General features: G+C 42.2%; 1 protein-coding gene across 3 annotated transcripts in view; it reads left to right on the top strand.

Annotated features, from left to right (window-relative positions):
- Positions 1–23,727, top strand: part of ap2b1 (adaptor related protein complex 2 subunit beta 1) — an 81,419-nt gene that overhangs the window by 44,107 nt on the left and 13,585 nt on the right. For all 3 annotated transcript variants that reach the window (XM_064981847.1, XM_064981845.1, XM_064981846.1), the window contains 3 exons: positions 7,292–7,421; positions 20,569–20,653; positions 20,845–20,931. In XM_064981847.1, the coding sequence (XP_064837919.1) occupies positions 7,292–7,421; positions 20,569–20,653; positions 20,845–20,931 (302 nt within the window). The remainder of the gene's footprint in view (positions 1–7,291; positions 7,422–20,568; positions 20,654–20,844; positions 20,932–23,727) is intronic.

Raw genomic sequence — 23,727 nt, 5'->3', positions numbered from 1 at the left:
CGCCGAAGTCGAGGATCGGTAGGATAGTCAGTTTTACAAGGGTAAGTTTGGCGGCGTGAGTGAAGTAGGCTTTGTTGCGAAATAGAAAGCCGACTCTAAATTTGATTTTGGATTGGAGATGAAGGAGTCTGGAAAGAGAGTGTTGTTGTCCCCAGTCTCTGGTGCAGGTTTTCGTCAAGGATCTCTCTGTACATTGCTTACATGTGCCTTTTACTGAGGAGTGGCTTCCATCTAGCCACTCTATCATAAAGGCCTGATTGGTGGAGTACTGCAGAGATGGTTGTCCTCCCATCTCCACAGAGGAACTCTAGAGCTCTGTCAGAGTTACCATAGGGGTCTTGGTCACCTCCCTGACCAAGGTGGTTCTCCCCCGATTTCTCAGTTTGATTTCTCTCCAGACCTGACTGCCCTTAACCAACACAAAAACATCCCCGTGATATGCAACTTTTCAGGGAAGTTAGAAACCAATATACACAGGCAGTTAGAAAAGCCAAGGCTAGCTTTTTCAAGCAGAAATTTGCTTCCTGCAACACAAACTCAAAAAAGTTCTGGGACACTGTAAAGTCCATGGAAAATAAGAACACCTGCTCCCAGCTGCCCACTGTACTGAGGATAAGAAACTCTGTCACCACCGATAAATCCACTATAATTGAGAATTTCAATAAGCATTTTTCTACGGCCATGCTTTCCACCTGGCTACCCCTACCCCGGTCAACAGCATTGTACCCCCCACAGCAACTCGCCCAAGCCTTACCCATTTCTCCTTCTCCCAAATCCAGTCAGCTGATGTTCTGAAAGAGCTGTAAAATCTGGACCCCTACATATCAGCCGGGCTAGACAATCTGGACCCTTTCTTTCTAAAATTATCTGCCGAAATTGTTGCCACCCCTATTACTAGCCTGTTCAACCTCTCTTTTGTGTTGTCTGAGACTCCCTAAGATTGGAAAGCAGCTGTGGTCATCCCCCTCTTCAAAGGGGGGGACACTCTTGACCCAAACTGCTACAGACCTATATATGTCCAACCCTGCCTATCTCAGGTCTTCGAAAGCCAAGTCAACAAACAGATTACCGACCATTTCGAATCCCACCACACCTTCTCCGCTATGCAATCTGGTTTCAGAGCTGGTCATGGGTGTACCTCAGCCATGCTCAAGGTCCTAAACGATATCTTAACCGCCATTGACAAGAAACAATACTGTGCAGCCGTATTCATTGTCCTGGCCGAGGCTTTCGACTCTGTCAATCACCACATCCTCATCGGCAGACTCGATAGCCTTGGTTTCTCAAATGATTGCCTCGCTTGGTTCACCAACTACCTCTCTGATAGAGTTCAGTGTGTCAAATCAGAGTGCCTGTTGTCCGGGCCTCTGGCAGTCTCTATGGGGATGCCACAGGGTTCAATTCTTGGGCCGACTCTCTTCTCTGTATACATCAATGATGTCGCTCTTGCTGCTGGTTAGTCTCTGATCCACCTCTATGCAGACGACACCATTCTGTACACTTCTGGCCCTTCTTTGGACACTATGTTAACAACCCTCCAGATGAGCTTCAATGCCATACAACTCTCCTTCTGTGGCCTCCAACCGCTCTTAAATACAAGTAAAACCAAATGCATGCACTTCAACCGATCACTGCCTGCACATGCCCGCCCATCCAGCATCACTCCTCTGGACGGTTCTGACTTAGAATATGTGAACAACTACAAATACCTAGGTGTCTGGCAGGTATATCTCTCTGGTCACCCCCAAAACCAATTCTTCCTTTGGCCGCCTCTCCATCCAAAAGTCTCTGAAACTGAAAACACTTATCTAACTTCACTAGCTTTAAGCACCAGCTGTCAGTGCAGCTCACAGATTATGCACCTGTACATAGCCCATCTATAATTTAGCCCAAACAACTACCTTTCCCCCTACTTTATTTAATTATTTATTTTGCTCCTTTGCACCCCATTAATTATATCTCTACCTTGCACATTCTTCCACTGCAAATCAACCATTCCAGTGTTTTACTTGCTATATTGTATTTACTTCGCCACCATGGCCTCACATCGTATATAGACTTATTTTTCTACTGTATTATTGACTGTATGTTTGTTTTACTCCATGTGTAACTGTGTTGTTGTATGTGTCGAACTGCTTTGCTTTATCTTGGCCAGGTCGCAATTGTAAATGAGAACTTGTTCTCAACTTGCCTACCTGGTTAAATAAAGGTGAAATAAAAATAAATAAAAATATTAGAGAGCTGCCACTAGATTGGAGAGCTACCTCCCATCCCCCCTGTTCCAGAGTTGGACATGATGGTGGGTGGTCCTTATTCTCGATGGAAGAGGGCGGTGGAGCCCCTGGCTCCTGCCCTGCCCTCTCTCCATAAATATGTGGAGGGCTCATGGGAGTCACCTTTGGCGGCGCGCACGCCGGCCAAAGCTTATCTCCCCTTCACCAGGGTGGACAGGAGACAGCAGGGAATAACAAAGGGAATCCCAAAACTCGCTTCGGGTTCAAGTTCCTGGCCCTCCTCTAAAAAGGCTACCCTGCCATCAGCAAGGACTGACACAGCACAGCTGGCTGAGAAGTCCTTTGTTTTGGGATCCCAAGCTGTAGCAGCAGCTAACAACATTGCCCTTCTAGCAGCCTCTCTATCCCGTCTCACTGAGGATTTCCATCTCTTCGGCTATATGTGCAGGTAGAACCATGGCCAACAAGAGCGTAGCCAAACAGCCCTTCCGAGAGCGTAGCAAAACAGCCCTTCCGAATGCTAACAACAAAACGTCTACTGGAATGTGTCCAGAAGAGAGACTTTTATGTGAGCATATACCTGAAGGATGCCTACTTTCATGTGCTGGTGCATCCGCTTCAGGAATTTTCAGCGTTTCGCTTTTCACAGGGTGGCGTACGAATTCACGAGGATGCCATTTGGGTACGCCTTGGCACCTCGAACATGTTCCAAAGGCTTGGAGGCGGCAATGGAACTGCTGCGTCATCAGGGAATAACGATTTTTGCCTACCTTGACGACCTACTGGTTCTCGCCACGTCAGCAGAGCTGGCGATCGCAAACATGACACAGACAGTAATACATCTCACACGTCTGGGGTTCGCTGTGAATTGGGAAAATAACTGGTCCTGGCCCAGTCATCGGATTGTCTACCTGGGAATACAGCTAGACACTGTGACTATAAAGGCTCGAATTTCGGAACCTCGGTGGGCCGCCCTTTTGCTAGCCCTTCGAAGGTTTCATCCGAATTACATGGTGACGGCGCATTCGGTCAAGACACTTTTGGGTCTCATTTTGTCTGCCCACTCTGTGGTTCCACTGGGACTACTGCACATGCGCAGGATACAGCAATGGTTTCCCCAACTACGACTAGACCCGATTGTTGGTGATTCACCTTTAGCTCAAAACGAATTTGGACGATTGGAAAAACCCAATGGGCATAGTGTCCGCTTACATTCCAGTCTTCACAGATTCTCCCACTATTAGCTCGGGTGAGATCAGGCGGCTGTCAATCATATTGATAGCTCTCGATTGCCCAGGGGCTCCATGGTTTGCGGAGATGACCCAAATGTTGGTGTCACCACCTTGGCCCATTCCATATCAGTGGGTAGCGTTGTCACAGGCGGGGGGTACGATAGGGCAGTGCCCATAATCGGCAAATCTATGATGGCTTGGCTCCTGAGAGGAACAGGTTAGAGCGCCGTGAGTTGTCTGATGCAGTGATCACAACCATACAGGGCTCGCGTGCCAGTTCCACTTCCAGGGTGTATGCCAGTAAATGGAACATGTTTTCACAATGGTGTGTCATAGAAAATGTGGACCCCGTGTGCTGTCAGTGTTCTTTCATTTCTGCAGTACTTGTTTGAAAAGCAGCGCTCAGCGGCGGCCACTATTAAAGTGTTTGCTGCGGCGATTTCTGCCTTTCATGAGGGTTTTGGCAGAGACACTGTCTTTAACCATCCCCTAGTGAGACGCTTTCTATTGGGAATGCGGAGGCCTAGGCCTAGAACAAATCTGCCCGAGTGGGATTTAGCGTTGGTAGTCGACGCGTTGTGTGATTCATCGTTCGGCCATTGAATCAAATCCTCCTCAAAATGCCATCTTTAAAGATGCTGCTTTTGCTCGCTCAGACTACTGCTAAGTGTGTCAGTGACTTGTGTGCTCTTTCGACAAGACCCGACTGCCTTGCCATTAATGGCGACTTGAGCAGAGCGTGTTACATCCTAACCCGGCTTTTATGCCTAAGGTTATTAAGAGTTCATACAGATTGTAGAGCTCTGGGATTTTTCTCCCCCTCCCCATGGGGAGAGGAGAGAGGAAAGGCTGTATTGCCTGTGCCCAGTACGCACTTTGGCGTGTTATGTGGAGTGTACAGCATCGATTAGGTCAGGACCTCAGCTGTTTGTGTCACGGTGCGAATACACTTGGTGGAACGCTATCCAAACAGCCCTGTCTCATTGGCTGTGTGTAGGCATTGAGATGGCATGTGAGGCTGTAGGGCGCCCATTGCCTCGAGGTGAAAGCCGACTCCACTCAGGGAGTAGCGGCTTCTACTGCTCTCTTCAGAGGAACAGGAGTCGAGGATATTTGTGCAGCTGTGTCTTGGTCGACACGTCTCCTTTAATCCGCTTCTATTTGCTTGATATGTCTTTGAATGTTCTGGCTCAGTCTGTACTGAGAGAAGGACTTGAGTTAAGAAAAATTGATGCAGGACTGAGGGGCATGGTTCCTTTCAGGTCTGTGTCACTTTTCTTATGAGAGAGACATATAGGACATGATTCCTATCTGACTAATATCAGTACAGTAGAGAACATGTTGATGCACATACTCAAAGGGGAATGCAGGACTAATGGACTGGCTTCCATCAGGTAAGAGTGATTGTGACATGACTCCTTGCTGAAGGTTCAGTATTGTAGAAGTCGTGTATTTGACCTGCCCACTAGTCTATGTCTGTGTTGAAGCGGAGGGATGGGGGAAATAGCTTGTGTAACTAGTATTACATAGGTAAAACATAGCAATATTGAGTTCTACCCATCAATCTTTGGAATCTATTGATTGAGTGTGATGGATTACCGAATACACAATGTAGAGTGACACTTTGTCATTCCATTGTTGATCTGTGATTATATCAGAATAGTGAGGACCATCTGTCTGCTGGTTCAGATTAGTATGGATCATATTCTGGTTATCTGCCTACTAGTCTCTGGCTTTGCCTTCGGACTAGGTGTGACAGATTGTATCGAGGCCACAGTATATTGTGACACATTGTGTTACAGTACTGAAGGTCTTGGTCAAAGCCATAGCTGGGCCCAACCTTATCACTATGTGGGAAGAGTTGGGCTCGGCATGGTGTACATTTTGGAGCGTTGCGCTCCGCCTTAAACCACTAGGAGCAGAGCTCCACGATATAGAACGATAGTTACCGGAGTTGTAACTCCAGTTCTATGAGTGGAGCGGAGCCCCATAGGACTTAAGGCCATGCCGATCCCCCAGTCTCGCGGAATATAATTTTCGGGAGGCTGAGTGAGGGGAAGTGTCCCATTATATAGGGACACCTGTGCTCCCATTGACTGCGGATGTGTGCATAATTTTTTCTCAGGCTATTCGCTGCCTTGGCAGTGGGATAAACCACTAGGAGCACAGCTCCCCTATGATAACTCCGGTAACGGTTCCAAACTTCTTCCATTTAAGACTGATGGAGGCCACTGTGTTCATGGGGACCTTCAATGCTGCAAATAAATGTTGGTACCCTTTCCCAGATCTGTGCCTCAACACAATCCTGTCTCGGAGCTCTACGGACAATTCCATCAACCTCATGGCTTGGTTTTTGCTCTGATATGCACTGTCAACTGTGGGACCTTATATAGCCTTTCCAAATCATGTCCAATCAATTTAATTTTCCACAGGTGAACAATTAAGTTGAAGAAACATCTCAAGGATGATCAATGGAAACAGGATGCACCTGAGCTCAATTTCGAGTCTCATAGCAAAGGGTCTGAATACTTATGTCAATAAGATATTTCAGATCTTTATTTTTAATACATTTGTAAAAAATAAAAAAATAAACTATTTTTGCTTTCCTTATGGGGTATTGTGTGTAGATTGCTGAGGGGAAAAAAATAAAGCTGTAACGTAACAAAATGTGGAAAAGGTGAAGGGGTCTGAATACTTTCCGAAGGCAATGTATATTGTACCCTCTAGTTAACTGTTTAGCTATTATTGACATGTATTAATGTTTTCGTACTGTCCCAAAAAACTTTCAACCGACACTCACGAATAAGGTCATACAATTATATATATTGTTTTGTTGTTGATCAATTCATGTGATTCATTGAAATTATTATTTTTGGCAAAACGAACGATCCACTTCACCATTGTATTAGTTGGAATTCGGTTCAATCACAGTGAATTGAATCATGTGAATCAAAATAATAATTTGTGAATCGTGAACATTAATTTAAATGTAGCCTTAAATGTCATTTGCAAATAAATTCATTAAAAATCCTACAATGTGATTTTCTGGATTTTCTTTTCTGATTTTGTCTGTCATAGTTGAAGTGTACCTATGATGAAAATTACAGGCCTCTAATCTTTTTAAGTGGGAGAACTTGCACAATTGGTGGCTGACTAAATACTTTTTTGCCCCGCTGTATATTTTATATTTTATATGTACATAGAGACGCCACCAATTGCTGGTCATGGAAATTTGGTTAAAAGTCATGAAATTCCATCTATGAAAATATGTATGAACCCGGTATGTTGTATGGTATGTCACCTACTTTTAAATTTGTTGTTCTAGCCCCCGTCCCCACAGGAGGCCTTTTCCCTCTTGGTAGGCCGTCATTGTGAATAATAATTTGTTCTTAATTGACTTGCCTAGTTAAAGATTCACTATGCAGAAATCGCTCTGCCGTTTCCTGGTTGCTAAAATTGAAATAGTTTGCCTAATTTCAGTTTGTGGCATAACAAGCAAGGGGAGTGTAGAGAATCATTATACCATCTAAACCACTGTATAATATATTTTCCATAACCTAAAAATATTGTATTTTTAGCTGGTGTACAAAACCAAAAGTAAAAGACTCCAAAACAAAACTTAAGAATGAGAAGCATAGAAATATAGCGCACACAGAACAAACCTACCACTTCTTAGACTTGCTTTCAATTAGAATGATAGATCTATAACACACATTTCTATGTGAATTTGGTCAGGTAGCCCAAAAAGTTACATATTGCAGCTTTAAATAAATGTTAACATAAAAAAAAAAAAAATGTTTTAAATGGTATTGTCTTTCTGTCTAGTTTCGGAGTGATCCCCACCACCCCTCTGCCCATCCACACTCCACTGATGCCCAGCCAGAGTATTGAAGTTTCCCTGCCTCTCAACACCATTGGGCCAGTCATGAAGATGGACCCACTGAACAACCTACAGGTAAACTCATATACAGTGCATTCGGAAAGTATTCAGATCCCTTCACTTTTTCCATATTTTGTTACTTTACAGCCTTATTCTAAAATTGATAAAATATTTCATCAATCATTACACAATACCCCATAACAACAAAGTGAAAAGAATGACCCTAAGCACACAGCCAAGACACGCAGGAGTTGCTTCGCGACAAGTCTCTGAATGTCCTTGAGTGGCCCAGCCAGAGCCTGGACTTGAACCCGATCGAACATCTCTGGAGAGACCTGAAAATAGCTGTGCAGTGACGCTCCCCGTCCAATCTGACAGCGCTTGGGAGGATCTGCAGAGAATAATGGGATAAACTCCATAAGTACAGGTGTGCCAAGCGTGTAGCGTCATACCCAAGAAGACTCAAGGCTATTGCTGCCAAAGGTACTTCAACAAAGTACTGAGTAAAGGGTCTGAGTACTTATGTAAATATATTACATTTTTTATTTTGTAATACATTTGCAAACATTTCTAAAGACCTGTTCTGCTTTGTCATTATGAGGTATTGTGTGTAGATTTATGAGGATTGTTTTTTAATCCATTTTAGAATAAGTCTGTAACGTAACAAAATGTGGAAAAAGTCAAGGGGTCTGAATACTTCCCGAATGCACTGTATATACCTAGGGCTATGGCGGCCATAACATTTTGTCAGCTGGTAACTGTCATGCAAATAACTGCTGGTCTCACTGTAATTTACTGTTAATTAACTCACGTTTAGCATCTCCAGGCTTCCTCACATAGCCTACAAGCCAATGATGCGGACCTTTGGAATATCTACATTATTTAAAAAGTAATAAATCCATGTAATATAGCCTCCACCATCACAATAAAGCCATTATTTGTTTTAAGCAGGTCTAACGAAGCGTTATGATATGAAGAAAATGTAGTCTATTTCAGAAGAACAGAATATCATATTCTGACTCGTCCTTATGTTAGGCCCTGATATGGTTATGCTATATGGCTGTGGGCTACACTAAGTTCATTTAGCAGACAAGATGTGATTAGAATTCCTGTGGCATTATTTTATAGTGAGAAGAATACAGTTGAACATAGCGTAATAAAATAGAAAGGATATTTTCCCCAAACGATTTCTGAGGGAGTACGGCACCTGAGACTATTCTGTGATAGTGGTTAACAAAGTGATCATTTGAAACTGGTCTTCCTATATGCTTAATTTATTTTAGAGCTACCCCCACTTTTTTCAATTTCCGCCTGAAGACATACCCAAATCTAACTGCCTGGAGCTCAGGCACAGAACCAAGGATATGCATATTCCTGGTACCATTTGAAAGAAAACACTCTGAAGTTTGTTTGAATGTAGGAGAATAACACAATAGATCTGGTTTAGATAATACAATGAAAAAAAACATGTTTTTTCTTTTTATTGTTGTATCATCTTTAAAATGAACAAGATAAAACAAACATTCAGATAGGATGATGGGGACAATTTCAGTGAAAAACATAAGAGGGCAACAGTACTTGTGCAAAGTTTCAGAATGATAACTTCCAAAATGAGTGTGCTACATGACATTTATCATGAAGTCACCCAGGTGTCCCACACAAGTAGCCCAAAAGTACCAAAGTGGCCAAATTGTTGAAGTTATACATTTTGAATGGAATTACTATATACAAAATACCAAAATGGTATTCTAACACATCCCCCCAAAAAATTGAGAAAAAAACATGAAAAAAAAGATACACATTTACAAAATAACACTTTCAATATTTGGAAGACCCTCAGTCCTCTAAACAATATTATGCTGCTGATGCCAGGTGCCATAGCACATCCATGCCTGCAGAAATACATTTGGGCAGATGAACACCACTTGTGGCAGGAGCTGGATGAACCAGCTTCAGTGGGGGATGGACACCTTGGCACTGGGGGCTCCCATTCGGAGTTAGTGTCACTGTGAAATAAAATGTTCAGTTAGAATATATATGTTCAGTTAGAATATATATATATATAGAGTACAGGGAACATAAGGTTGAATATATTATTATAGACCATTTGCCAGAGAACACAAAGATTGGCAAATTCACCACTGGCGCCCTGTGCTCTTCACAGATGAAAGCAGGTTCATACTGAGCACACGTGACAGACGTGACAGTCTGGAGACACCATGGAGAACGCTCTGCTGCCGGCAACATCCTCCAGCATGACCGGTTTGGCGGTGGGTCAGTCATGGTGTGGGGTGGCATTTCTTTGGGGGGCTCGCCAGAGGTAGCCTGACTGCCATTAGGTACCGAGATGAGATTCTCAGACCCCTTGTGAGACCATATGCTGGTGCGGTTGGCCCTGGGTTCCTCCTAATGCAAGACAATGCTAGACCTCATGTGGCAGGAGTGTGTCAGCAGTTCCTGTAAGAGGAAGGCATTGATGCTATGGACTGGCCTGCCCGTTCCCCAGACCTGAATCCAATTGAGCACATCTGGGACGTCATGTCTCGCTCCATCCACCAACGCCACGTTGCACCACAGACTGTCCAGGAGTTGGCGGGTGCTTTAGTCCAGGTCTGGGAGGAGATCCCTCAGGAGACCATCCACCACCTCATCAGGAGCATGCCCAGGTGTTGTAGGGAGGTCATACAGGCACGTGGAGGCCACACACACTACTGAGCCTAATTTTGACTAATTTTTGTGTTATTTTGTTGTCAGCACATTCAACTATGTAAAGAAAAAAGTATTTAATAAGAATATTTCATTCATTCAGATCTAGGATGTGTTATTTTAGTGTTCCCTTTGTTTTTTTGAGCAGTGTATTATGACAGACCAGCTGTATCTACTGTCTCCATTTCACTTTGGCCATTGTTGTGGGCCTGCCCTCCCCTCAACAGCCTCAAATAGGCTATTTCATTTCACAAAAAATATTGTATATTGTTAATTTCAAACAACGGCATTAGCATGAGAAGAACTTACCAGTCCAAAAAGATGTCCTCTCCGTTCAAAAAATATTCCTCCATTTGTGAATCGCTAAATTAATCGTCCTCGATCAATTTCTTCTAAAATTGTGTGTACATCTGTATATCTAGACTTAGATTTAGCTTTTCCTGACTTAGTCGCCATACTGATTGATATATAAACAGCTGAATATGCGCTTTACCAAAACAATGCTGTGCGCAACATGCGTTGCTCCTTCCGGTATGAATCGTCAATGGCGAATGAACCTCTTTCCGCTGGAGTTTATTTCATGGGTTGGTCTTCCAACACATAAACATTACATATTGCCGTTTACCTCAGCTCATTGGCTATCTACCCAGCTCGATTTCAAGACGATCAGTGGTCATTGGGTTAAAATACAGTCAATCAACGAAACAGCGGGCAAATCATTGGTGCACAATGATGTCATTACTTGTTGTCTTCAAATCGGTTTCTTTCAGTCAATACGTCCCACGAAATGACCCATCAGGTTTGGTTGTGTTACAAACAAACATGACTGGAAAAGTCACATTCTGTGTGTGTATTTACCTCGAATGTGTCGTCGAAAATGGAATGAGATGGAATTCACGACACAAGCGGTTCACAAAATGTTTCGTGTTAGGCTATAAAAATGGATTTTATCAAACAAAAAAACATTCATTGTGTAACAATGCGCATTGGGATTGCAAACAGAGGAAGATCGTCAAAGGTAAACAATTTATTTTATTGCAGTTTGTGATTTTGTTACGCCTATGCTGGTTGAAATAGTTGTTTTTTATGGGGCTCTATCCTCAGATAATCGCATCGTATTCTTTTCGCAGTAAATCCTTTTTAAAATCTGACAACACAGTTGGATTAGCAAGATTCTAGGCTTTCGAAACATGTGAGACACTTGTATTTTCATGAATGTTTAATATGACTATTTATGTAGCGATCACCGTATGTTGTCAAATTTCAGCCCGCTGCCGGGTTCCGTGCGCAGAGGGGTTAATGCAACTTTAGTTGTGATACAGACATTAAGCTACAGTTGGGCAAAAAAGTATTTAGTCAGCCACCAATTGTGCAAGTTCTCCCACTTAAAAATATGAGAGAGGCCTGTAATTTTCATCATAGGTAGTACACTTCAACTATGACAGACAAAATGAGATTTTTTTTTCTCCAGAAAATTACATTGTAGGATTTTTAATGAATTTAAGTATTTGGTCACCTACAAACAAGCAAGATTTCTGGCTCTCACAGACCTGTAACTTCTTCTTTAATAAGAGGCTCCTCTGTCTTCCACCCGTTACCTGTATTAATGGCACCTGTTTGAACTTGTTATCAGTATAAAAGACACCTATCCACAACCTCAAACAGTCACACTCCAAACTCCACTATGGCCAAGACCAAAGAGCTGTCAAAGGACACCAGAAACAAAATTGTAGACCTGCACCAGGCTGGGAAGACTGAATCTGCAATAGGCAAGCAGCTTAGTTTGAAGAAATCAGCTGTGGGAGCAATTATTAGGAAATGGAAGACATACAAGCCCACGGATAATCTCCCTCGATCTGGGGCTCCACGCGAGATCTCACCCCGTGGGGTCAAAATGATCACAAGAACGGTGAGCAAAAATCCCAGAACCACACGGGGGGACCTAGTGAATGACCTGCAGAGAGCTGGGACCAAAGTAACAAAGCCTACCATCAGTAACACACTACGCCGCCAGGGACTCAAATCCTGCAGTGCCAGACGTGTCCCCCTGCTTAAGCCAGTACATGTCCAGGCCCGTCTGAAGTTTGCTAGAGAGCAATTGGATGATCCAGAAGAAGATTGGGAGAATGTCATATAGTCAGATGAAACCAAAATATAACCTTTTGGTAAAAACTCAACTTGTTGTGTTTGGAGGACAAAGAATGCTGAGTTGCCTCCAAAGAACACCATACCTACTGTTAAGCATGGGGGTGGAAACATCATGCTTTGGGGCTGTTTTTCTGCAAAGGGACCAGGACGACTGATCCGTGTAAAGGAAAGAATGAATGGGGCCATGTATCGTGAGATTTTGAGTGAAAACCTCCTTCCATCAGCAAGGGCATTGAAGATGAAACGTGGCTGGGTCTTTCAGCATGACAATGATCCCAAACATACCACCCGGGCAACGAAGGAGTGGCTTCGTAAGAAGCATTTCAAGGTCCTGGAGTGGCCTAGCCAGTCTCCAGATCTCAACCCCATAGAAAATCTTTGGAGGGAGTTAAAAGTCCGTGTTGCCCAGCAACAGCCCCAAAACATCACTGCTCTAGAGGAGCTCTGCATGGAGGAATGGGGCAAAATACCAGCAACAGTGTGTGAAAACCTTGTGAAGACTCACAGAAAACGTTTGACCTCTGTCATTGCCAACAAAGAGTATATAACAAAGTATTGAGATAAACTTTTGTTATTGACCAAATACTTATTTTCCACCATAACTTACAAATAGATTCATTAAAAATCCTACAATGTGATTTTCTGGATTTGTTTTTCTCATTTTGTCTGTCATAGTTGAAGTGTACCTATGATGAAAATTAAAGGCCTCTCTCATCTTTTTAAGTGGGAGAACTTGCACAATTGGTGGCTGATTAAATACTTTTTTGCCCCACTGTATATGTTTTGATTTCACGTACATTCTAAGGCTGCATGATGCGACTCTAATGATGATTTTTTTTAAGTATAATGAAAGTGCTCTGTTTGTTGCGCAGGCTGCACACACTTTATCAGTCTCTCATTCACAATTTGACAAGCACTTGATAGCATTCTCACCCATCAAACTATTCTCAATGTAATCTTAGCCTTACTAATATACTGTACCTTCTGGTTACATAAAGCATTCTAGGCATGCGCAACCTACCTGTTCAAAAGATATCATAATTAGTCAGTCTTACCTGAATGCTTGACTTCTCATAATAAAAGAGATAAATTAGAAGAAAGCTTGGTCAAAAGATGATCCAAATTTTTTTTTATTGTTGGACGTTTTCACTGCAAGGCCTTTTTCAAAAATGTTTTATTACAAAAGAGACCACGTGGTGTTGAGTATAAGGCATATAGCCATGCAGTCCATGATCTTTGGGGTTTCTCTCACCTTTACTGTGTCAACAGGAACATTATAATCAAAGCTAGTCAGGTTTAGGGATGGGCATGAGTCCTCGAGCAAACGGCAAAGTTCGATCTTTAACAAGAGATCACATTTTTTTCAAATACTGTAAAACTATTTGGTGGAATGTTGAGTTGAGTTTAGTTGAGTTTATTTTTATTTTTACAGGGACAGTGCACATTAATCAACGTTTCAGTAAAAGTGCCGGTTTTAGCCAGCCGGCTAATTTTCAACCGCTGTCCCTGGGCAGGTTATTAAAAACAATTACAATATAGACAATAGCAACATAGAACAAGCAAGACATAGCAACATAGGACAAGCAAGACGTAGCATACAGACAGAGCAACATAGAGCAAAAAGCAGCATGACAAAATTCATAAAAGCAACAAAGTGTTTCCACACCTCACAAGCTACAGACAACAGACAACATGGAAAGCGGCAACACACAGCTAGGGACCATGTTCACAAATCTGATTGACCTTTAGCCATGTCTTCAAGCATTTTGTGAAAGTGTGATATGTGGTGCAGTTATGTGTGTCTGATGGCAGTGTATTCCAGACATGGGAAGCTCTCACAGAGAATGCAGATTTACTAAAGGTGCTTTTCCTTAGGGGAACTATACAGTCACCTCTCATGGCAGACCTTGTGCATCTGCTGCCATATGTCTGTGTTTTCTGTTTAACAAAAATATTGAGTGGAGGGGGAGCCAGGCCATTAAGGATCTTGAATACAAGACATGCGTCGGTGTATTGCACAAGATTTTCCCAACTCAAGAGCTCATGCTTTCTAAGGATGTAACAATGATGATGGCTATTGGGCTTCCTATCAAGCACTTTGAGAGCCTGTTTGTAGACAGACTGAATAGGTTTTAATGTTGTACAGCAAGCTTGGGCCCAACTAGTCAAGCAGTATGTTAAGTGGGGGAGTATCATAGAGTTGAAGTACAGTTTTGCTACCTCTGTAGTCAAACAATTTCGTATAAATCGGAATTTAGCTAGTGTTTTGTGGCTGCCCGAACGAACAGGCAAGTAAAATTTTGCCTTGAATTGGCTTTGACTCCAGTGTTCCATTTGTACATGTGCATTTGCGGGGCACAACAAAAAAGAAACCAAGCCAAGCATCACACCCTTCTTTCCCCTCAGTGTCTCATTCACTCAATTGTGTTCCGACTGCTCCCTCCACACACGCGTGCTGATTGCGCACACAAGCTCCCATTAGGCCTACAGAAATAAATGCCTATTAAAATGTATCAAACTGATTTTTCATTTTTTCATTTAAGTCATTTAGCAGACGCTCTTATCCAGAGCGACTTACAATGGGACACACAAGCTCCCATTAGGCCTACAGAAATAAATGCATCAAACTGATGGGACACACAAGCTCCCATTAGGCCTACAGAAATAAATGCCTATTAAAAATGTATCAAACTGATGGGACACACAAGCTCCCATTAGGCCTACAGAAATACATGCCTATTCAAATGTATCAAACTGATGGGACACACAAGCTCCCATTAGGCCTACAGAAGTAAATGCCTATTCAAATGTATCAAACTGATGGGACACACAAGCTCCCATTTGGCCTACAGAAATAAATGCCTATTCAAATGTATCAAACTGAGTGCGCACACAAGCTCCCATTAGGCCTACAGAAATAAATGCCTATTCAAATGTATCAAACTGATGGGACACACAAGCTCCCATTAGGCCTACAGAAATAAATGCCTATTCAAATGTATCAAACTGAGTGCGCACACAAGCTCCCATTAGGCATACAGAAATAAATGCCTATTAAAATGTATCAAACTGATGGGACACACAAGCTCCCATTAGGCCTACAGAAATAGTGTCAACCGTAAAGTTTGGTGGAGGAGGAATAATGGTCTGGGGCTGTTTTTCATGGTTTGGGCTAGGCCAATTAGTTCCAGTGAAGTGAAATCTTAATGCTACTGCATACAATGACATTCTAGAGAATTCTGTGTTTCCAACTTTATGTCAACAGTTTGGGGAAGGCCCTTTCCTGTTTCAGCATGACAACGCCCCTGTGCACAAAGCAAGGTCCATACAGAAATGGTTTGTTGAGATCGGTGTGGAAGAACTTGACTGGTCTGCACAGAGCCCTGACCTCAACTCCATCAAACATCTTTGGGATGAATTGGAACACCAACTTCGAGCCAGGCCTAATCGCCCAACATCAGTGCCCGTCCTCACTAATGCTCTTGTGACTGAATGGAAGCAAGTCCCCGCAGCAATGTTCCAACATCTAGTGGAAAGCCTTCCCAGAAGAGTGGAGGCTGTTATAGCAGCGAAGGGGGGGACCAACTCCATATTAATAGCCGTGATTTTGGAATGAGATGTTCCATGAGCAGGTGTCCACATACTTTTGGTCATTTAGTGTACTTTGCGAATTGCGAGTGCCATTTAGAATTTCTTAGCCTAGGCTATAACCCTAAACATAGACAGGTTCCACGCTGAAAATATGCAAAAACATTTGTTTGATAAAGACAGAGCATATTTCATCAGAATTATTAAGCCTAGGCCTACTCACCAAACAAATTTGTGGATGTAATTCATCACCATACAGTGTTCAATGTGGAATTATTCATTAACTTAGAAAATTCCAAAGGCCATGCAGAATAAACTAAATTGAACGTATGTATATCGAAAAGAAGACATATTTTGGTTTGAAAAATGTGTCTTACAACTTGCCAAATTGAGCCCGGTTTCAAATTAACACTGAGAATAACTTTTCCAGGCATGCGATGCGCATCACTGGCAACCTTTTTTCTTTTTGAAAAATAGTTATTTTTTATTCTGTTACATTATGTTTCTTTTTACTATAACATAGGTGTGTCTTGACTGTGATAAGGGCTCGGGAAATAAGAGCTTCTTGTCTGCTAAATAAGCAAAACAAGGATATGCCATTGCACAGCCATAGGTCGCTGGTTCGAATCCCCAAGCCAGCAAGTTGGAAAAATCTGTCGTTCTGCCCATGAGCAAGGCGGTAAACCCTCAACATCAACTGCTCCCCGGGCGCCGATGACGTGGACGGTGATTAAGGCAGCCCCCCACACCTCTCTGATTTAGAGATTGGGTTAATTGTAGAAGACACATATCGGTTGAATGCATTCACTTGTGCAACTGACTAGTCAGGTTAACTTCTTATGGCTGGGGGGCAGTATTGAGTAGCTTGGATGAATGAGGTGCCCAGAGTAAACTGCCTGCTACTCAGGCCCAGAAGCTAAGATATGCATATTATTAGTATATAAAACACTCAGAAGTTTCTAAAACTGTTTGAATTATGTCTGTGAGTTTAACAGAACTCATATGGCAGGCAAAAACCTGAGAAAAAATCCAACCAGGAAATCTGAGGTTTGTAGGTTTTCAAATCTTTGCATATCCAATATACAGTGTAAAATTTAGTCCGATTGCACTTCCTAAGTCTTCCACTAGATGTCAACAGTCTTTCGAACCTTGTTTCAAGTTTCTACTGTAAAGGGGGAGCGAATTAGAGCGGTGTGAGTCAGGTGTCTGGCAGAATGCCATGAGCTCAGTCTCGCACACACCCGTGAAAGTTAGCTGCGTTCCTTTTCCTTTCTAAAGACAAAGGAATTGTCCGGTTGGATTATTTTTGAAGATTTATGATAAAAACATCCTAAAGATTGATTCTATACTTCGTTTGACATGTTTCTACAAACTGTAATGGAACTGTCGTCTGAAGTAAGTGCCTGCACCGTGTGCATTTGGATTTGTGAACTAAACGCGCAAACAAAAAGGAGGTATTTGGACATAAATGATGGACTTCGTCGAACAAAACAAACATTTATTGTGAAAATGGGATTCCTGGGAGTGCATTCCGATGAAGATCATCAAAGATAAGTGAATATTTATAATGCTATTTCTGACTTCTGTTGACTCCACAACATGGCGGCTATCTGTATTGCTTATTTCGGTCCCTGAGCGCTGTACTCAGGTTATTGCATGGTGTGCTTTTTCCATAAAGCTTTAAAATCTGACACAGTAGTTACATTAAGGAGAAGTTTATCTATAATTCCATGCATAACATTTATATCTTTTATCAATGTTTATTATGAGTATTTCTGTAACTTGATGTGGCTCTCTGCAAAACCACCAGACGTTTTGGAAGCAAAACATTACTGAACATAACGCGCCAATGTAAACTGAGATTTTTGGATATAAATATTTACTTTATCGAACAAAACATACATGTATTGTGTAACATGAAGTCCTATGAGTGTCATCTGATGAAGATCAAAGGTTAGTGATGAATTTTACCTCTATTTCTGCTTTTTGTGACTCCTCTCTTTGGCTGGAAAAATGGCTGTGTTTTTCTGTGACTAGGTGCAGACCTAACATAATGGCATGGTATGCTTTCGTCGTAAAGCCTTTTTGAAATCGGACACTGTGGTGGGATTAACAACAAGATTATATTTTAAATGGTGTATAATACTTGTATGTTTGAGGAATTTTAATTATGAGATTTCTGTTGTTTGAATTTGGCACTCTGCACTTTCACTGTCTGTTGTCATAACGACCCCGTTAACAGCCGTAAGAAGTTTTAAGCACCTTACTTTTTGCCCAAGGCTTTTTTAAAGAATAAACTCCAGCACACAAGTATTCTTGAATACTCCACAAACAATACCAGTGTGCCCTGAGTTTTCTTTAAATATACACGGAACAAAAATATAAACGCATATTGTAAAGTGTTGATCCATGTTTCATGAGCTGAAATAAAAGATCCCATAAATGTTCCATACGCACAAAACGTATTTCTCTCAAATTGTGTACACAAATTTGTTCACATCTGTTAGTGAGCATTTCTCCTTTGCCAAAATAATCCATCCACCTGGCAGGCGTCAAGAAGCTGATTAAACAGCATGATCATTACACAGGTGCCCCTTGTGCAGGGGACACTAAAAGGCCACTCTAAAATGTGCAGTTTTGTCACACAACACAATGCCATGGATGTCTCAAGTTTTGAGCAAGTATGCAATTGGCCACCAAAGCTGTTGCCAGAGAATTTAATGTTAATTTCTCTACCATAAGCCGCCTCCAACGTCATTTTTGAGAATTTGTCAGTACCACCCGGGCTCACAACCGCAGACCACGTGTATGGCGGCGTGTGGGTGAGCGGTTTGCTGAATTCAACAGAGTGCCCCATGGTGGGGGTTATGGTATTGAGAGGCATAAGCTACGGACAACGAACACAATTGAATTTTATCAATGGCAATTTGAATGCACAGAAATACTGTGACGAGATGCTGAGTCCCATTGTGAGGCCCATTGCTTTTAAGGTATCTGTGACCAAAAGATGCATAGCTGTAATCTCAGTCATTTGAAATCCATAGCTTTTCAATTAACTGATTTTCTCATGAATTGTAACTCAGTAAAATCTTTGAAATTGTTGCATGTTGTGGATATTTTTGTTCAGTATAGTTATTAACATCGAGATGAACTGGAGGATTCAGCCTTCAGCCCAAACATGGCTGCCGAGGCGAGGGCAGTAAAATGGTTCGAGACCAATGTGTTGGATCTAAAGCGCTCCACCACCAAAGGACTGCAATCAGCTGGAAAATGGACTCCAGCCTTCAGTGCCCCCGCTCAAACTGTTCACAAACATATACTGCAGAGACATATTATATACTTCACATTAATGTATCTTGCAAGGTTGTTATTTAAGCTATAGGTTGTTATTTAATTTGTATGAACATAACAAGATTCAACAACTGAGACAAACTATTTCCACATACATGTGACTAACAGAAATGGAGTAATGTGACCCTGAATAAATGGGGGGGGGGGGGGGGGGGGTCAAAATCAAAAGTAACAGCCAGTATCTGGTGTGGCCACCAGCTGCATCAAGTATTGCAGTGCATCTCCTCATGGACTGCACTAGATTTGGCAGTTCTTGCTGTGAGATGTTACCCCACTCTTCCACCAAGGTACCTGCAAGTTCCCGGACATACCTGGGGGGAATGGCCCTAGCCCTCACCCTCCGATCCAACAGGTCCCAGACGTGCTCAATGGGATTGAGATCCGGGCTCTTCGCTGGCCATGACAGAACACTGACATTCCTGTCTTGCAGGAAATCAGAGAAACCGCTCCAGAGTGCAGGCCTCGGTGTAACGCTCATTCCTTCGACAATAAACACAAATCCCATCATCATCCCTCGTGAGACAAAACCGTGACTCGTCAGTGAAGAGCACTTTTTGCCAGTCCTGTCAGGTCCAGCAACGGTGGGTTTATGCCCATAGGCGACGTTGTTGCCGGTGATGTCTGGTGAGGACCTGCCTTACAACAGGCCTACAAGCCCTCAGTCCAGCCTCTCTCAGCCTATTGCAGACAGTCTGAGCACTGATGGAGGGATTGTGCGTTCCTGGTGTAACTCGTTGTTGATGCCATCCTGTACCTGTCCCGCAGGTGTGATATTCAGACGTACCGAAACCTGTGCAGGTGTTGTTACACATGGTCTGCCACTGCGAGGACGATCAGCTGTCTGTCCTGTCTCCCTGTAGCAGTGTCTTCGGCGTCTCACAGTATGGACATTTCAATTTATTGACTGAAACAGAACTTTCGGAAATGGCCTCTGAAAAATGGACAGACCTGTTACACTTTGCTTGATCACTTTCATACCGTGTGCTGCGATACAAAGCTGACTGCACCAATAGACTGTACCGAAGAGAGAGAGACCCCTACCATTGATTAAGTAAATATATTACAGCATTCTATGTATTACCTCCTTGACTATGCGGTATTGCAAAATTATCATCTTAATTGATCAATCGGAGAGTCCAACAGCCCAGACACTTGATCAGCTTCAAGCCCTCGCCACCCACATTCACAAATAGAAACGTCTCCAGTCTTACTTCTGTCTAGACATGACACACTGCATGAACATTTCATCAGCACCTTTTCTTATTTAGAGCAATTCTATATTTACAGTTGTCTCTCTCAGCTGTGTCTCAGCTGAGACACAGCTGTGTCTTTCATTCCATTATGTCCAAATCAGCCCCCTCTAGTGCACATGGCACTACGGCACTGACTGATGTCATATTAACTTTGAGTTGACGTCTTTCGTCCACAGGTGGCTGTGAAGAACAACATTGACGTTTTCTACTTCAGCGGGCTTATCCCACTCAACATCTTCTTCGTGGAGGATGGAAAAATGGGTACGTGTGTCTGGAAGCAAGTCACAAACACTCAATATCCAGGTCATTACCATAGCAGTAGATTCATTATCACCAAAGAGTTTATTTTAGACCGACTTGAGGACCCTTGGTATAAAATAGACTCTTCACAGGAAGTAGCTCCCTGCTCAGTTCTGGTGTCACTCTTCTTTTGTTCCCCTCATCTGCATCAGAGCGACAGGTGTTCTTGGCCACCTGGAAAGACATCCCCAATGAGAACGAGCTGCAGTACCAGATTAAGGAGTGCCACTTAAATGCAGGTAGGTCTCCTTACATCTATGGATGAAAGCTATACAGTACCAGTCAAAAGTTTGGACACACCTACTCATTCAAGGGTTTTTCTTTATTTTTACTATTTTCTACATTGTAAATGAAAGTGAAGACATCAAAATTATGAAATAACACATGGAGTTGTGTAATAACCAAAATAAGTGTTAAACAAATCAAAATATATTTCATATTTTAGATTCTTCAAAGTAGCAAACCTTTGCCTTAATGACAGCTTTGCACATTCTTGGCATTCTCTCAACCAGCTTCACCTGGAATGCTTTTCCAACAGTCTTGAAGGAGTACCCACATATGCTGCTGCTTTTCCTTCACTCTGCGGTCCAACTCATCCCAAACCATCTCAATTGGGTTGAGGCCGGGTGATTGTTGAAGTCATCTGATGCAGCACTCCATCACTCTCCTTCTTGGTAAAATACCCCTTACACAGCCTGGAGGTGTGTTTTGGGTCATTGTCCTGTTGAAAAACAAATGATAGTCCCACTAAACCCAAACCAGATAGGATGGCGTATCGCTGAAGAATGCTGTGGTAGCCATTCTGGTTAAGTGTGCCTTGAATTCTAAATAAATCACCAAAATATCACCAGCAAAGCACACCTCCACACCTCCTCCTCCATGCTTCACGGTGGGAACCACACATGCTGAGATCGTACGTTCACCTACGCTGCGTCTCACAAAGGCACGGTGGTTGGAACCAAAAATCTCACATTTAGACTCATCAGACCAAAGGACAGATTTCCACCGATCTAATGTCCATTGCTCGTGTTTCTAAAAAAAAAAAACTATGACATGTACTCTAAGGGCTGTCACTATTTTAATCTCTGGGTTTTCTTTCGTCCACTACTCCATGGTATGAAAACAGTGATACAGGTCTGGAATTAAAATGTGTACTGTGTGCTCAATGTCTATCATCAGAGCTGTTCACGTTGTGCTGTTGAATTTGAACCTTGGTGGCTATTCTTGTCTTGAGCGTGATTCAGTCTTGAAGCACTTTGTGAGGACATAAGAGTTGATCCACAACGCCGCTACTATTTATGGGTGAAACACACACCACTTAGTAATCTACACAAATGAAAAAAATGCCTTTGAGGTTGTGAGTCTCATCGACAATCTAGCTGCCTGTAAAACTAGTTTTAATGATTCCAACCCAAGTGTATGTAAACTTCCGACTTCAATTTATTTAAACTTTTGATGCACTTAACAAACGATGGACAAATGACAGATCACCTGCATCATCCATCAACATATGAGCCCCGTAGAAAAACCCTTTCCCCATTACATGCTTAGTCAGTTTTTAACAGATATGAAATCTGTGTGTATGCTTCGGTGACTTGGTGGTGTTTTGGCCTGTTGTCTTCACAGAGCTCAAGTCTGAATCACAATTACTACTATCCTCTCCTTTCACTGATCTAACATGTTGAGCCAACTACAGGACAGAGAGGGTAGTTATTGTTTTGGGAAGGTAGTATCTGGAGGGGAGTAGCTTTAGTTATTGTTTAGTCCACATGCAAGGTCTGATTTACCAAAATGGACAGGTAACCTTTGAAACCACAAAATCAAATAATTTCCTGATTTGTGTTCACCACACTGAAGCCAGTTGATTAAACACAGAGCTGAGGCATTGGTTTAAAAGAGATGCTACTGGTTTACTGGAGAACCAGATAACATGACTAGGGGTTTTAAGTGGTAGCATTCATTGATGGAATTGGCCTTTTCCTCTAACCCACTTGCTGTGTTGCAGTAACCACAACATCACTGCCTTAAGTTCCAGGGTTACACACCTGCCGACAATTTATTTGTCGATATCATTCTATGCACACTTACAGGAACACATGTGCACACACATACAGATTCACACACACTCTCTCAAACACACAAATGCACACTCTCATATTCTCTCCATATTTCAGCATTTTCATTCCAATAATGCCTGATCCTCCTACGCCACTCTGGGGTCACAAAGTATTGACTCTCTCCAGCCCCAGGTTACAAGGATAGCTCCGCTCATGCATTCCCTCACCTTGGCTGTGATAAGCAGCTTTGGAGTGTGGAAATTAATGGAATGATTGGAGGCTCTTTTCATGTTCATTGTCACTGGCACTCTGTGAGCTAAATACAGTGTGAGAGGAAGCTGTGTTCTATAAGCTTCTTTAGAGAAACGCTTTTTCTGGGAAATGGGTTGTTGGTTTCATTAGTTATTTGTACTTCCATTTCCACACCTAGTAAATTGTTCTATAGGTAGCTATTGTAAATTCAGAATGAAATGGTGAGTCTTTCTCATCTTCATATTAAGATAATGGTAGAGCAGTGGTATTCAAACTTTTTCAGCAGGGACCCCATTTTTTTTCCACCATCCCAAATCTAATGAGACAACCTTAGTGTACATTTAGATTTTTACATCAAATAATCTTCAATTCATTACATTATTCTCTTTTATCCAAATTAAGAGAAACAATGATTACATTTCCTCAATAAAATTGATTTTTGAATTGATCTTTCTTAAAAAGTACAAACAAAAGTTTGTATATTGTCCCATAAAGTAATCTGTACTCTGCTTGACATGCAATACCCCATTAGCCTAATTTAAAACAAGGCTTTTTCCACAGCCACTGTAGAGCCATGAGAGGTAGGCTAGTTGAAAACAAGTTCTCATTTACAACTGCGACCTGGCAAGATAAAGCAAAGCAGTTTGACACATACAACAACAGAGTTACACATGGAATAAACAAACATACAGTCAATAATACAGTAGAGAAAGAAAAATCTATATA

Source organism: Oncorhynchus masou, chromosome 12 (assembly GCF_036934945.1).
Source record: "Oncorhynchus masou masou isolate Uvic2021 chromosome 12, UVic_Omas_1.1, whole genome shotgun sequence".
Classification (NCBI taxonomy): domain Eukaryota; kingdom Metazoa; phylum Chordata; class Actinopteri; order Salmoniformes; family Salmonidae; genus Oncorhynchus; species Oncorhynchus masou.
Note: the sequence above shows the minus strand (reverse complement) of the source record. Positions and strands in the feature narration are given on the sequence as shown.